Here is a 14,236-nt window from a genome sequence, read left to right on the forward strand (position 1 = left end):
CCAGGTGTAATCGTACGTTGAATTCGATGTCTAGGTGTCCCAGGTTGGCGATGACGAGGTCCACATAGTGCGCTTCGTAGTTTTTTTGGTGTCCAGGTGTAATAATACGTTGAATGCAATGTCTAGGTGTCCCAGGTTGCTGATGACAATGTCTAGATAGTGAGCTCCGTAGTTTTCGGTGTCTACGTGTATTAATACCTTGAATTCGATGTCTAGGTGTCCCAGGTTGCCGATGACGAGATCCACATAGTGCGCTCCGTAGTTGTCGGTGTCTACGTGTATTAATATTTTGAAATTGATGTCTAGGTGTCTCAGGTTGCTGATGACGAGGTCCAGATAGCGCGCTCCGTAGTTTTCGGTGTCTAGATGTAATAATACCTCGAATTTGATGTCTACGTGTTTCAGGTTGCCGATGACGAGGTCCACATAGTGCGCTTTGTAGTTTTTGGTGTCTAGGTGTATTAATAACTTTAAATCTGAATGTAGGACACGTAGATATCGAATTTGAGGTATTAATACACGTAGACACCAAAAACTACGGAGCGCACTATGTGGACCTCGTCATCGGAAACGTGGGACACCTAGACATCGAATTCAACGTATTGTTATACCTGGACACCGAAAACTATAGAGCGCACTATCTGGAACCCGACATCAGCAACCTGGAACACGTGGACATCGAATTCAAGGTATTAACATCTGAATACCGAAAACTATGAAGCGCACTATGTGAACCTCGTCATCAGCAACCTGGGACACCTAGACATCGAATTCAAGCTTGATTCATAAGAATCGACTTAAAAATTCCCTAGCGGCAGAATCAAGAGACACGGTAGTGTCTCGCGCCAAGTACACGCGGAGCGAGACCGACCGTGACTTTTTTACGCGACGCGACGGGTTGCGAATACCCGAGATGTTGAGATCTCAATAACGAGTGAACGGATCAAGTTCTAAGTAGGCTTGATCGATAGCTTGGGGTCCAATTAGGGGGGGGGGGGGTTTCTCTTATAATATCCCGCTCCGTGCCCTACGAGCGGAGATATTGCGACGCAAAGTCCAAATGTGAAAATTTTTTATTAAGATACTTCTTTTTCTATCTACTTCTAACGCCGACGTCTTATATGACACTACAAAAAGGCGTGATATCCGTACAAAATTACCTTTTTCAAAAAAAAGGTAAAAAAATGCGCCAAGTACACGCATAGTTGTATATATGTATTATGTTGTTACCTTGAAAAAAACAAAGTGGTAGTATTATACCTCGAAATAACACCCTGTACATATTGTTTATACAATGCGTAATACTACAAAAAGGCGTGATATCTGTACAAAATTACCTTTTTTAAAAAAAAGGTAAAGAAAGGCGCCAAGTACACGCATAGTAGTGTATATGTTGTTACCTCGAAAAAAAAACAGTGGTAGTATTATACCTTAAAAAAATCTAAGTAACAAGTGGTAGACGAAATCTTTGTATCTTGAAAAATCTCGAAAAAACCTAAACAGTAGTATCTTCACCTCGAAAAAAAAACAAAGTAGTAGTATTATCTTGAAAAAATCTAAGCAGTAGTATCTTTATTTCCGAAAAATTATAACCCAAGTGATACACATCACAAAATTATGTTACCTTATCAAAAAGAAGAGTCGCGCTTCAAGTGATCTATTACAATTACAAAAAAGAAATGATATCTCTTTAAATTACAGCGCCAATTACAGAGAGAACATATATATTGCCTCAAAAAATAATTGTTGCACTACTTTGAAAAATTTTTACATTGTGTCAATTAGAAAAGTATGTATGATAACAATTTTATAAGATTAAAAAGTTTTATTTAAATTTAACAAGGGAATACAAGATATTTAAATACAAAGTTTACATGTGTATTTTTTAGTGGTCACAAAGAATTACAGAGGTACACCAGTACAAAATAAAAATATTTTATTAATATACATAAATTTTTCTTGTAATGCAGATTAACTTTAATCTCGATTTGACTTACTTTTTATCTCGTCTTTAATTCTTAGAAGTAGGAAAAGATAAAAAGTAAATTAAATCGAGATTAAAGTTAATCTGCATTGGTAGAAATGGACATTATATAAAGATAACATCTAACTGTCGGGAATTGAAAATGAATATTATCATTATATATAACATACGTCGAAGAATACAAATACAAAAATTATGATGAGAAACTTACTTTGATGAAAAAATTTCTCATATTTTCCTACAAATTTTCTAAACATTTCTCATGTTTTATTAGATTTAAATAAAAAATTCTGAAAAAATATGTCTTTCTCAAATACTTTCAAAAATAATTGCATGAGGATTTTCTGAATATTTCAGTATCTGTATGTATGAATTAACATAATTCTGATATATATATATATATATATATATATATATATATATATATAAATTGTGGGGATTTTCTTATTATATATTTATTAGATTTCTACAAAGATATATTGGCGGGGAAAACCTAAAATATTTCATTATTATTTTGTCTAAGTTTTTCTGAAAAATGTTTCGAATTCGTATAAAAATAAATCTGAGACTTGAAATTTTCATAGAAATTCTGATTAATATCCTAATAATATACCTATAAAAAATTTTCACAATATGTGAGACATTTACTACGTTTACGCGAGCATTACTTCTGTAGTAACTTATGATAATTCCTTCGCGTAATAGTAACTTACGATAATTTACTCTGCGTAAACGAGTGAATAATCGTAACAGAAGTAAACGCTCGCGTAAACGTAGTAATTTTTCCATCAGGGTAATTAATACAATAAACTTCAGGCGACTAGAAATAAAAATAAAATGGGATCAAATATACGAATTCGAGCGTTAAAAAACGAGGTAAAAATTGATCCAAATTTATGTGTGAGCAGTTCTCTTTGGTATGAGCAAGAGAGAAAGAGAAAAAGAGGAACAGAGAGGAGCAAAGTGCAGAAGGTGCAATAAACGAACAAATCTGCCTCGAGAGAGTCGGGAGCCGTCTGGCTCCCTCCAAGTTATCGAACGTCATTTACGTCAATTTACGTTCGAGCTGCCGGGCCGCTCGATAGCGATCGCTACTTCCGAAAATCCATTGTCTCCGAAAATCTCTCTCCAAATAGGTGAGTTTCACACGTCGTCAAAATGTCGCGCGGCTAAGCTGTAAGAGCGTTCATCGTACATCGTATGTACACCTAAAAACACGCTCGATAATCATGCCGAGCAGAGGTGTCTTCCGCTCGGGAATGAGGAAACTCTTCAAACGGTAGAGTTTCCTTTGTCTTGTCACTCTCGTCCCAGTGAAACGTGGTTCTCTCATCCCGGGATTCGTCGAGTATCAGCCGACTAGAAATTTCCGGCCACATATCGTCGATATTCCGCGACGTTGTTCTCCTTCTCTCTCTCTCCGATTTTCCGAAAACAATGATCGCCGCAAATTATTCTCCCGAATTTCGTCATCGATATATTTACGTTTTCGTTACGTCGCGCAGATCCGCGCCAAGTGACGACAATAAAGGAACTTGCAGCTTCTTGTGCAATCCCTTTGTTATAAGTACGCTAAATAATTGTTGATGGCACGTCTATTATTGGCGGAATAATCGTTTCGTGATTTTACTCCGAAGGTTTAAAGATGTTGATAACTAAATAGTTTTCGATTTTTCGCATCTTAGGTGTGTCGAATCTTCTACGTCGGTATCCATTTCTGTCATACACGCATACGAGAATTTGTGTAATAGAAGTAATTTTAAAGCCATATTTGACTTTAAAATTATGACGTTACATGAATCGTGTCCAATTTTTCATAACACTCCTTTAGTGTAATCACACAAAATTCTTTTTTGCAGCACCAAGATGCCTACAGCCAAGAAGAGTAAAGAAGACGCAAACAAGGAAGCTTATAGTATAGATGCCACCCAGGAAGCCAAATCCTTCTTAGAGAAAATCATGGGTGATGTGAGCAAGTCTTCAGCGACCAAACAGATCATCATTGGTAGCACATCGGGATGGTACATATTTTGTGGAATTATCACGATTGTTCATTGTTCGAATGTTTAAACCTTTAATACTTGGGTTTATCTTTCATACTAACTGCGTGGTTTGTAACTCAGGGTAACTGGATTCGTCACCATAAAGATTGGAAAAGTGGCAGCCTGTGCAGTTGGCGGTGGAATTATCATGCTGCAAATTGCTGCGCATCAGGGTTACATAAATATCAATTGGGATAAGGTCATGAGAAAGGCTGAGAAAATAACGGATAAGGTGGAAGAAAGGATTACCGGCGAAGGGCCAAATTTCATGGATAAGGTGAGACAGATATCAAGTCACTGCAAAAGATCTTGAGATTTCTTGAGACTTTGGTTAAAGAATTAGGTTAAAAACTTCTTATTTTTTAACTTCCTAAAAACAACATATTATATATCAAAGATAATAAGATGATTATCTGCAATAGAGATCATTTTAAATCAGTATAATTTTTTTTCAACTTTAACACACATAACAAATTATTTCCATTTAATAACTCACCATCTACAGGAAATATTTTGCACATGTTTGCTTCCCGTTTTTCTTTCTTTTTTTTTTTACAAATATAATGTTTTTACTGTTTGCAGGTAGGGAAACTGTGGAGGAAGAATTCATTCATTGCCACAAGTTTTCTTGGCGGTTTCATTATCGGTCTATCTTGGTGAAGTAAAGAGCAATAACTTTCAAGTTTTGTGCGTAAATGTGAACATTTAGTATGTTGTCATCATTTATATTACCGTTGCGTTTACAGTATCCCTATTAAATATAATAAATATAATATATATCAATATTATTAAAATTTTAATATCAATATTAACCAATAAAAATTGATATCAATATTAATTTTAATGTCAAAGAAACTTTATAATATCGAAATTATTATAATTTTTGTATATAGTCCACTGAATAAAAATGTATAATAAAATTAATTGTGGTGTACAAGGATTTTACTAATTCCGCTCCAACGTAACGCTAAGTCACTGATGAAAGTTATCGCATTCCAGGTCGAGAGATACGTCGATAGAAAGCTGGATAAAGCTGAACATTTGATGAAACAAGGAGAGACTCGTACGCGACGTTGGTATCATGCGTTGACCGGTGGCGAGGATAGCTTCCAGCCAACGGAATTCCACTTCTTTCTGGTTTCGTTTGTGGCGGGAGTCGCGATCGGTGTCGCCACCGCTAACTAGGTAATAAGTTGCTGCACTCTGAATGCAACCAAGAGAAAGATCGACATCCACGTCGCGTCGAAGGGCAGCTGCTCGACTGTTATCGACGCGCACGACAACGTCGTCGACGAGTATAACAATACAATCATGGATGAGGTAAGGAACAAGATCAACGTGCTGAAGAAATGGGTGGCGCGAACTACGCTTAATAATCCTAGATAAATAGCTTTATTTTTTAGTTTGTCACTGATGATAACGATGAGTAAAACCTATTCATACACTACAGAACTGCTTATAATATTTTTCCTTTCTTTTTTTAGATCCTAAACTGAGAGTACATAACAAAACAGGTTGTAGATCTACAATAAATTTTTCAAGATTATCAAGTAGAGTAAATTTTGCTCATCGCTATCCTCTCTAGAATTAATACATCAAACAAATGAAAGTCGCTAATGTTTTCTCGTTATTTGATTAAGAAAATGGATTTATTTATACTAGCGAAATTTATTGAAATTTTATAGGCATCACTTCGATATGTTATTCACTTTATATTATATATTCCCGTAAATTCGTTCTCTGTTCGGAATATTTCTTATAAAAAAAATTTTTAGAATCTTGGTAATTTTGCTGTCACCATTTGCATAGAACATGTGCGAACCAAAAAAAAAATATACATATATATAGTGTGCATATGAAACAATATAGAGATTTCTTGTTCGTTCAGAATGCAGCAAGAGATTAGTCATTCTAGGATATAAACATTAGAATAATATAATTGTACACTACTTATATTATATTATTATTCTAAGGAATTGCGATTTATATTTTTTCCTTATTTATATACTGCATTCGCTAATCGCCGTTTATATTTCCGTCACATTCATACAGATCTTGATATGTATTGTCTACAATAAAAATAATTTAACCATATTCACTGTAAATTTAACAACTTTTGATCATTTGTCAGTAATGATTTAGCAATAATAGGAATTGAAATTTAACTAATGTTGCTAAATATATGTATGAAAGAATTATCACATTATTTCTAAACGTATACTAAACAATGCTGAAAGTTGTTTCGTGTTGATTGTTTTAAAGTACTTAAAGATATACTGCCCTTTATTTAGCAGAATTAGATGATAAAAATCTCTTCTATTATAATCAACTTAGAAATTATTGTTAAGTTAATGTCATAGAATAAAAGCGAATGATGGAACAAATAAATATACATACGCTTTAAAACAATAAATTATATGTATATACAGTGTAGCAGTATAAAACATTGTCTCACAGAATGTCAGAATACTACAAAAATGTATATTGTACCTCAAAATCTTTTTAGACACTGCATTATTATACTCCTGAGACGTTTACGGATCTTTTGATCACCGTTGCAGAAAATGTGCGTAGAATTATCTCCAATTTGAATCAGAGTGTCCTCGTCTTGCTGCAAGTAGACACATAAATGTATAACTTTAAACAGAGAATTCTTAATTATATCGATTGTGTTTATATAATTATTGAACAATTATTTTCTGTGTGAAAGAGCCATCAATGAGACATTAAACCGTACCAAATGAATATCCGTAGAGGTAGGACTGTGCTGTAATTTGGCCCCATGAAAGCCTTCCTGATTGAGCTTTTGTAGCAATTCTTGTGGATCCAGATTCCCGTACTCGTGTTTTCGCTCCTTCAACACTTCCTCCATGATGGGCGCAGGCGAACCCAACGACATTTTCCTCTTTCCGCTCGGTTTGTCCTCAACATTCTATAAATTTTACATATTTAGAAACAAAATATATAAATGAATAATATACTGCGTTTTTTTTTCTTTCCAATGAATCTCTTTTTTTCAGTGAAGATATATGGCAAGTTTCTTTTAGCTGCACTGACTGAGCTGGGCTGAACTGGTGCAATAAGTTGGAGTGAGACAAGTATATTACAATTCACTCCAACTTACTGCACTAGTGTGCACCAGTTCAGCCAGTGCAGCTAAAAGAAACAGACCCATATTCTATAAAAAAGAGTAAGCTGCAATATTTATCTTGACCATAAAATTCATTTATCTACTATATATATATATATATATATATACAGGGTGAATTTTAATGGATGTCCCATTCACAATTGTCATCTGCCAATTTGTCTCAATTTTCTTTTTATATATATAAAAAAATTTTCCATTTTGTAACGAAGACGTAAAGTTTAACATATTCTATATAAGTGAAGTGCTCTTTATCAAAAAAAGGATGCTCGATGAAGTATTGATGGTAAAAGGATGGGACATCCATTAAAATTCACCTTGTGTATATATATACATACATACATACATACATACATACATACATATATATACATATACATATTAGTAATTACTTTTATAGTATATACGTTGTCCTTGACCTCAAGCTCGCCGGTAACAGATGCGAGACTCAAGCCAGGTCGCACTTCACTCGGTATAATACTGCTAGCTAATTCCGGCTTGATAAACACGCGGCCCTTCTTCCGCTTTAATGGCAATTTTATCACCTCTCCGCGTTTGAACGTAATCAAGGGTTTTTCCTTGAACAAAGAGATTATGCAAGTAATTTTATAGGACATTTTTTTTAAATATTTATATAGTAACACTATATATATAGTAAAGAGAGAATGCAAAATAGAGATTGTAAACGTAAATTGTAAAATTGACTTGGTACGTTAAGTAACGGAGAAAACAGATACCAACCCCGATGGATTCGATGACAAGATCTGTTCTATGCTGTGCCATTGCAGGAGGCTGCGTATAAACCTCTGGAATAACTAGATGGTCTGGCTTTAAGTCTCGAATAAGTTTATTAGCCTGAGTAAAATTCAGAGACGTATCAATGGGACAATGCACTGCTTTCATAGACAATGGTTGAAAGGGAGCCAAGGCCTCCAAATACGGAAAATCAGGCTCTACAAAATCAAATGCGATAAAAGAATGTTAATCATGTTACATAAATAAAATGTGTGCAATCATACATGATACAATAAACGGATATACATAAGAGATTTTCAGAAAATAATGCAATACAACTTGTAGTAATTGTAGGAATATTAGAGAAAGATATTTAAAACTTTATATATACATATATATATATATATATATATATATATATATATATATATAATCGATATTACACATTTTACACATGCTTTTTTATTACCTAATTAATATTTGTCTTACTTTTTGGATTGACTTTTATAAAATATAGAGTTGCAAACATAAAAAATTATTGCATTGCTCTTGTAAAATTCGTAATTTATTGCATATCCCTGCAGGGTTCGCAATCTACTACCAATACTACCCTTCTCCTCTTACTTTAACCCTTTGGACCAACGGCTTAACGTCTCTTTCCGAAAGACGGAGACCAGTTTTCTCCGCACAAGAGCCTATCTTGCACGGAGGAACGCAGCTATCGGAAAAACATTCCATGCTTCATGGCTCTAGTGGACTCGAACCTGGTTCCTCAGATTACGAGTCTGGCGCTCTACCACTAGACCACACTGCCGCCCTATTGCATTGCTCTTTAAATGGAATTATGTATAGGTACCTGTAAAAATTACGGTATGCAAAGGATTATTGCCCCATAACTGCACGAAATGCACGGCATCGCCAAATCGGAGACTGGGATGGCCGCAGAAGACGACACAAGGCTGTCGATAGTCATTGCTGAATCCTTCGGCGTACGTAGACGTATAGTGCTTCAATCGTGCATTCTTCACGAGGAAAGCGTGTGGAAACGGTTCCTCTGGAAGATAAACTTTGTTTTGCTTACTTGTCGACAGCCTAGAAGTAAAGGATGACAGTAAATGGGATAAAAACAAAATAATAGAATGTACATCAAGAATATTTTAGAATCGCTTCATCGACCGTACCATTCGGCAAGAATATTCGAATAAGCCAAAGATGTTTCTGCCACCGGTGAGATGAAAAATAAAGGCACTTGCGTGAAGCCTGACTTGTCCAGATGAGTGCTCAGACATTCAAATAAATCATACACAACGCCGGAAGGATAGCAAGGTATCAAGACGCATCCACCAGCTCTAAGAGTCACAGCTATAAGATTTTTACGCAGTGAGATGAAACATTACCTTAAGTGTATTTTTGTTTAAAAATATAACTAGCGATAAAGATCCAATAAATCATAATGCAACAAAGATTTTTTTGTCAAAAAGAACCTTGCAAGAAAGATAAAATTATATGTTTTTTATCGTTTGTTTAAGAAACACATTTTGATTTTGATACCAAAGTATCGAGAGATTATCTCTTTGCCAGATGTAAGCAAAATTTACCGGATATTAAGATTATACTTACCAACAGTCATGCACAATTCTCCAAGCATTGTGTCTGGATTAGCAGTTGGAGTTTGTGTTAATCCCGTCAAAATTAATAGATTGGCATGCTTTAACGTGACTTGATCCATGGGCTTCGGATGAGTAGTGAGCGTAGACGAACCGCTGACAAAAGCAACCTTTTCATGGTCGCTAGATATCAACCAATTGCTACTACCTAAGCAAAAACCCGAACTGATTGGTGTGACTGTTAGAGCGCCATATATATCCTGCAAGCAATTTTAATTGTTATTTGTGAAACAATTGATACAAAGAAATCTCTAGTTTATTAAAAATAATTTCTCTGAATATGTGTGTCTGAGCTTAAAGCATACTGAATATTTCTAGTTGCGTGTGGTAACTTACTAGCTTTTGATCATATCCAACCATTTGAATGTTTGATAGCGCCGAGTTCACGGCCGACATGGAATAAATGTGCTTCCAGGATTTTGGTTTAACAACCTCCGCCAATGGGGATGGCAAAGTATGTAACATGTCCTTCCAATGTCTGGCCATTGTTGCTTTTGGAGTCCGCTCAATGAATTCTACAAGTTCCTCCATGAAAAACCGTCCAATTTGCAACGTCGGTTCGGTGGCATATATTATACCTTTAAATCATTACATTTTTAAGATTAATATATACTTGATTCATGATTATAATTATATATACGGGGTGTCTCATTTTAAATGACAACCTCAAATATCTCTTGACCGACACATTTCAGCAAAAAATGTATCAGGTAAAAGTATAGGATTACAAGATTCAAAAGGGGTCAATAGATTAGCCGATTTTATTAGATTTTGGGTCTGGGGCCTGTGTTGGGCTCAATAGAACCCAAGTTAAATTTTTTAAATGGAAACCCCATTTTTTATTGTACCATCTTTTTCTACTAATTAATTTGAACAACTTTTGTCTGGAATATTTTTCTATTTACTTGATATTCTTTGAGATATTCAAGGAAAACTTGGTAACTTTTTCGATATTTAGCTTACGATATCTCAATAATTGTTTGTTAAGAACAAAAAGTGGTACAGAACTTTTTTTACTTGATTTGATCTCAAGAATATGCATTTGCGATAGTATCCCAACTATTGATGATCGATACCATTCGTAGACTATTTTTAAAAATTCAATGTGGTCGTAATTTTCACGATAAACATATAAAATTATAAGTCATTGTAGTCGTCTTTTTAAGCCCTATCAATTGGTATTATTTTTGTAAGTTAGGTAATACCACTTATTTGAAAAATTTGACCCTCCTTTCTCCCTCAAAATCCAGTAGAAAGGGTACGGTTCTATTGTGCTAAAAATCATCTCAAAGTAATCCTATTGAAGGATCTTTTTTGATTTTTCGTCTAACTTTGATAGTTTCTGAGATATCGGCATGGACAGATTAAATCCAGCATCTTGTATATATAATTTTGCACATTTACCTTTAAAACCTGTGCCCTCTGTTATGAACGGTAACGCAAGCATGCATGTGTAGTTAGATATCAAAATGGCATCAATCTCTGAGAAATCAATTATTTTCTCCAAAGGGGGAGTGAACTCCGGAACTGAATCCACAAAGACTCTACCGCAACATTCTTTCAGCTCCTTGAAATAAAAAAATACATATGCAATTAAAATAATTTAAAATAATTTAAAGATTAATACTAGAAACTATATATATATATATATATATATATATATTAAATGTATCTCACTAACACCCTCGATTTGCCAATCTTGCTGATTGTCATTGCGTGGCAGCCATGTCGGCAAGGAATTAAACTTGCTGCTGGGAACCATGGGCAAAGGCATGAAATGCAAGATGGATTGCATATTCAAGCCACAGTCCAACATCAGCGTGGTTCCTTTGAAAGTTAGAACCAAGCATGGCTTTGTTGGTTCGCTGGACAAACAATACTAAAAGTACAAAGTCGTCGATTAATTTTTGTAAACAATGTATCAATTTTAATAACTAAATAATATCATTTGTCTAGTAGCCCTTCATTGTACTAAAAATATAAAACTGTAAATTAATTTTATAAATAATATAGTAATTTTTAGGTGCTGAATATTAATCTAATATTATCATTCATCTAACAATCCTAGTTTTCTTTCTTTATCAAATGTCTCTAATTTTTCCTAATGCAAAAAGGAAACTTCTGCATTCAAGACTTGTACTTACATATTTCCAAGCTACAAATAAAAAGCAGCTGTAAATCTATCTACTATGATGGCTTTTAATTAAAGCGATTATTACTGTTTACACAACTGTTTACAAGCGATTATTACTGTTTATAATCCAGTTTAATAACTACCATATACGATCCAATCAAAAATGTTTTGTTTGCTTTTTTTGATCATAATGATCATTTAAATAATATATCAAAAAAGATTGATTAAAATGTTTAAAATATAAAGTAGGCTTATATTTAAGGTATTCCTTTCATGACACCAAAGTCTTAAGAATTAACTGATTTTTTGGTACGAGAAAGTTAAAATGCATATCTTTACGCCAAAAAAAATTAAACCACATTACCGAACATATAAAGAAGAATTATGACTTTGAAAATTCGATATTTTATATGTGACGTTATCGAAAAAGTCTATTTTCCACATTTCAATGTAATAATTTGTTTATCAAATATTTTAAGATATTAAATATTAACTGCGCTACATATTCGCTAAACTCTATACTTTCGATAGTGCCGATAAAAATACAGAATCACCGAATATTTAAACAAAATATTTATGTTAAAGGTTGACTTAAAATGTGGTTTATAGATGAATATTTTTAATGGCGACTTTCAAGGAATTATTTGGCAACGCTGCAAGCTGTACGCTCATGTCACACTTCAGTTCATCACGTACGGTTTATTATCAACTTTTATTTTCACAAATTGTCGCTTATTTTTGCCCACATTACTCCTCACTTTATGTTTCTTATCACTCATTATCATTATAAAATCTCTCTTTCATAAAAAGAAAATGTCACAATATTCTTTGATTAATGAAATTGACACTTACATTGACACTTTTGTTATCAACTTTACATCTTACAATCGGCGCCCTGAAAAGCGCAGCGTTGCCATATTGTTCTGACAGTAAAATTTACCGAAAAATGAAAAATTTCTAAATACACATAATATTTTCACTTTTTTCTTATAATTAAACATAATAATCAATTATAACTTGATTTTATATAAGTTTAATGCAATATACAAGAGTTTGCTGAGGCCCTGCTTAAGCGCCTACAAAATACGCTCCTCTGTGAAAGGAATACCTTAAATGATCATTATGATAAGAAGAAAAATTTTGTGATTGATTAGTATACGGTAATTATAAAACCGGATTATAAGCCGCCGTGTAATCGTAGTCTATAATTACCAGCCTCATCCCGAGTCCTTTGTTCACAAGTTCTACTGGTTCCACATGAGAATACCCGTCTCGATTGACTTCTTTCTTGCGATAAAAACTGAATTTCTCAAATAAGCTGAATCTCAAGCTCGTACTTTCCAGTTTTTAGTGGCTTTCTTCCTTTTCCTTCTCTTCTTCTCCTTTTTACTCGTATTTCAATTTTAAATTGTCCCGAGACGAGACCACGTGGACCATGCTCTCGCCTTTACTATCGCCGACTGTCAACAAATCAATTTGTCCACGCGCTTATTTCGCTGCGTAAAACTAGAATACGATGATGAAAATCGTTATAATCGACATTACGAAAGGGCGACGAGCTGTTAAGCCTAAGACTTTTTAAGGTTAGGTCGTCACATAACCATGTTGCAAAAATGTTACGACCCGTGTCTATAGTGTATGGATATAATCGTCTGTGACTGACTCTTTTTCCCCTTTCATTCTTCTCTCTATAAGGCTCGCGGCGAACAATTATTATCCACGAAAATGTGTGAAGTCATTATCCTGTTCGACGGATTCTCTCGGAAATTGGACGACGGGAATATGCACGCGGATTGCAGTTGCACTTTAATAAAGGGTCCAAAACTGATCATTGTCGACACTATGACCGCCTGGGATAGCAAGAAATTAATAGAAGGTGTTAATAAATAGAATCATATGCATAGAATGCACTGAGATTTTACAACGTTCCTTGTTCATTGAGTTATATATATTAAAAAACATTTTAATTTATGCAATTGACATCGAAATAATAATCTTAATAATCAATATCCCAGACACAGCACCATGTCCAAAATCAGGACATAAGACGTTTTGAAGATATCTTTAAGGGGATGCTAAAGTGACTCAATTACCGACAATTACAGTCAAAGGTCTAATTTTGAAACGGCTTTATAGATCGCAAAATCCTTTTACAGGAGTAAAGTATAGGTACTAATGAAGGGAATGTAAAATAATTAGTAATAATTGAAAAAAATTAAAAATGTTGTTACCTCATTTTCTAATATAAACAGTTGTATAAGTAATATGTACGAAATGAAATGTTCCCACCCTTCAGAAGACGTGCACAAACAATAACGTACCTTTGAAATTGAGATTGAAAGCCTGGAATAAAAATGAGAGCTTCGGAGAAATTATAACCTATAACCATGTCTATCCTTGTCTATCATCATTGTCTATACAAGGACAGATATAGAATTTCTTTTAATTGGCTTTATAGAAATGCAAAATTCTTGTCTAGAATTAAAGTACGCATCAAAATCTAGGTCATGGTGGTCGAATTTATAT

At 34.1% G+C, this 14,236-nt stretch overlaps 2 protein-coding genes across 10 annotated transcripts; one reads left to right on the forward strand and one right to left on the reverse strand.

The window, feature by feature from the left end:
* The first annotated feature begins 2,790 nt into the window (after window positions 1-2,790).
* On the forward strand, window positions 2,791-6,131 carry LOC112467905 (FUN14 domain-containing protein 1-like). Of its 9 annotated transcripts, none has more exons than XR_003042342.1 (5): window positions 3,165-3,263; window positions 3,844-4,005; window positions 4,108-4,303; window positions 5,026-5,346; window positions 5,511-6,131. XR_003042342.1 is itself a non-coding variant. In XM_025036878.1 (5 exons), the coding sequence occupies exons 1-4, from the start codon at window positions 3,214-3,216 to the stop codon at window positions 4,684-4,686; spliced, it is 486 nt and encodes a 161-aa protein (XP_024892646.1). In that variant the 5' UTR covers window positions 3,165-3,213; the 3' UTR covers window positions 4,687-4,713; window positions 5,026-5,118. The 9 variants fall into 9 exon arrangements, 8 of the variants coding, with proteins under 8 accessions (XP_024892598.1, XP_024892646.1, XP_024892651.1 ...); XM_025036878.1 differs by lacking the exon at window positions 5,511-6,131 and adding an exon at window positions 4,609-4,713 and having other exon boundaries at window positions 5,026-5,118; XM_025036883.1 differs by lacking the exon at window positions 5,511-6,131 and adding an exon at window positions 4,609-4,734 and having other exon boundaries at window positions 5,026-5,116.
* Window positions 6,132-6,420: 289 nt separating this feature from the next.
* On the reverse strand, window positions 6,421-14,171 carry LOC112467902 (integrator complex subunit 9-like). Its single transcript, XM_025036805.1, has 12 exons — window positions 14,032-14,171; window positions 12,923-13,170; window positions 11,258-11,455; window positions 10,981-11,143; window positions 9,913-10,154; window positions 9,530-9,776; window positions 9,091-9,271; window positions 8,766-9,001; window positions 7,916-8,127; window positions 7,567-7,752; window positions 6,764-6,958; window positions 6,421-6,637 (listed from the first exon to the last, which is right to left on the reverse strand). The coding sequence occupies exons 2-12, from the start codon at window positions 12,929-12,931 to the stop codon at window positions 6,518-6,520; spliced, it is 1,989 nt and encodes a 662-aa protein (XP_024892573.1). The 5' UTR covers window positions 12,932-13,170; window positions 14,032-14,171; the 3' UTR covers window positions 6,421-6,517.
* Between the last annotated feature and the right edge of the window lie 65 nt (window positions 14,172-14,236).

Source organism: Temnothorax curvispinosus, unplaced genomic scaffold (assembly GCF_003070985.1).
Source record: "Temnothorax curvispinosus isolate PA1 unplaced genomic scaffold, ASM307098v1 QBEX01001713.1, whole genome shotgun sequence".
Classification (NCBI taxonomy): domain Eukaryota; kingdom Metazoa; phylum Arthropoda; class Insecta; order Hymenoptera; family Formicidae; genus Temnothorax; species Temnothorax curvispinosus.

Coding starts and splice junctions, on each gene's coding strand:
- LOC112467905 (XM_025036818.1), top strand. CDS start 3,214: ATGCCGAGCAGAGGTGTCTTCCGCTCGGGAATGAGGAAACTCTTCAAA. Junction 4,006..4,107: donor ATTGGTAGCACATCGGGATG/GTACATATTTTG, acceptor TTTGTAACTCAG/GGTAACTGGATTCGTCACCA. Junction 4,304..5,025: donor GGCCAAATTTCATGGATAAG/GTGAGACAGATA, acceptor ATCGCATTCCAG/GTCGAGAGATACGTCGATAG.
- LOC112467902 (XM_025036805.1), bottom strand. Junction 8,128..8,765: donor GCATACCGTAATTTTTACAG/GTACCTATACAT, acceptor TTGATTTTGTAG/AGCCTGATTTTCCGTATTTG. Junction 6,959..7,566: donor ACAACGTATATACTATAAAA/GTAATTACTAAT, acceptor TAAAATTTATAG/AATGTTGAGGACAAACCGAG.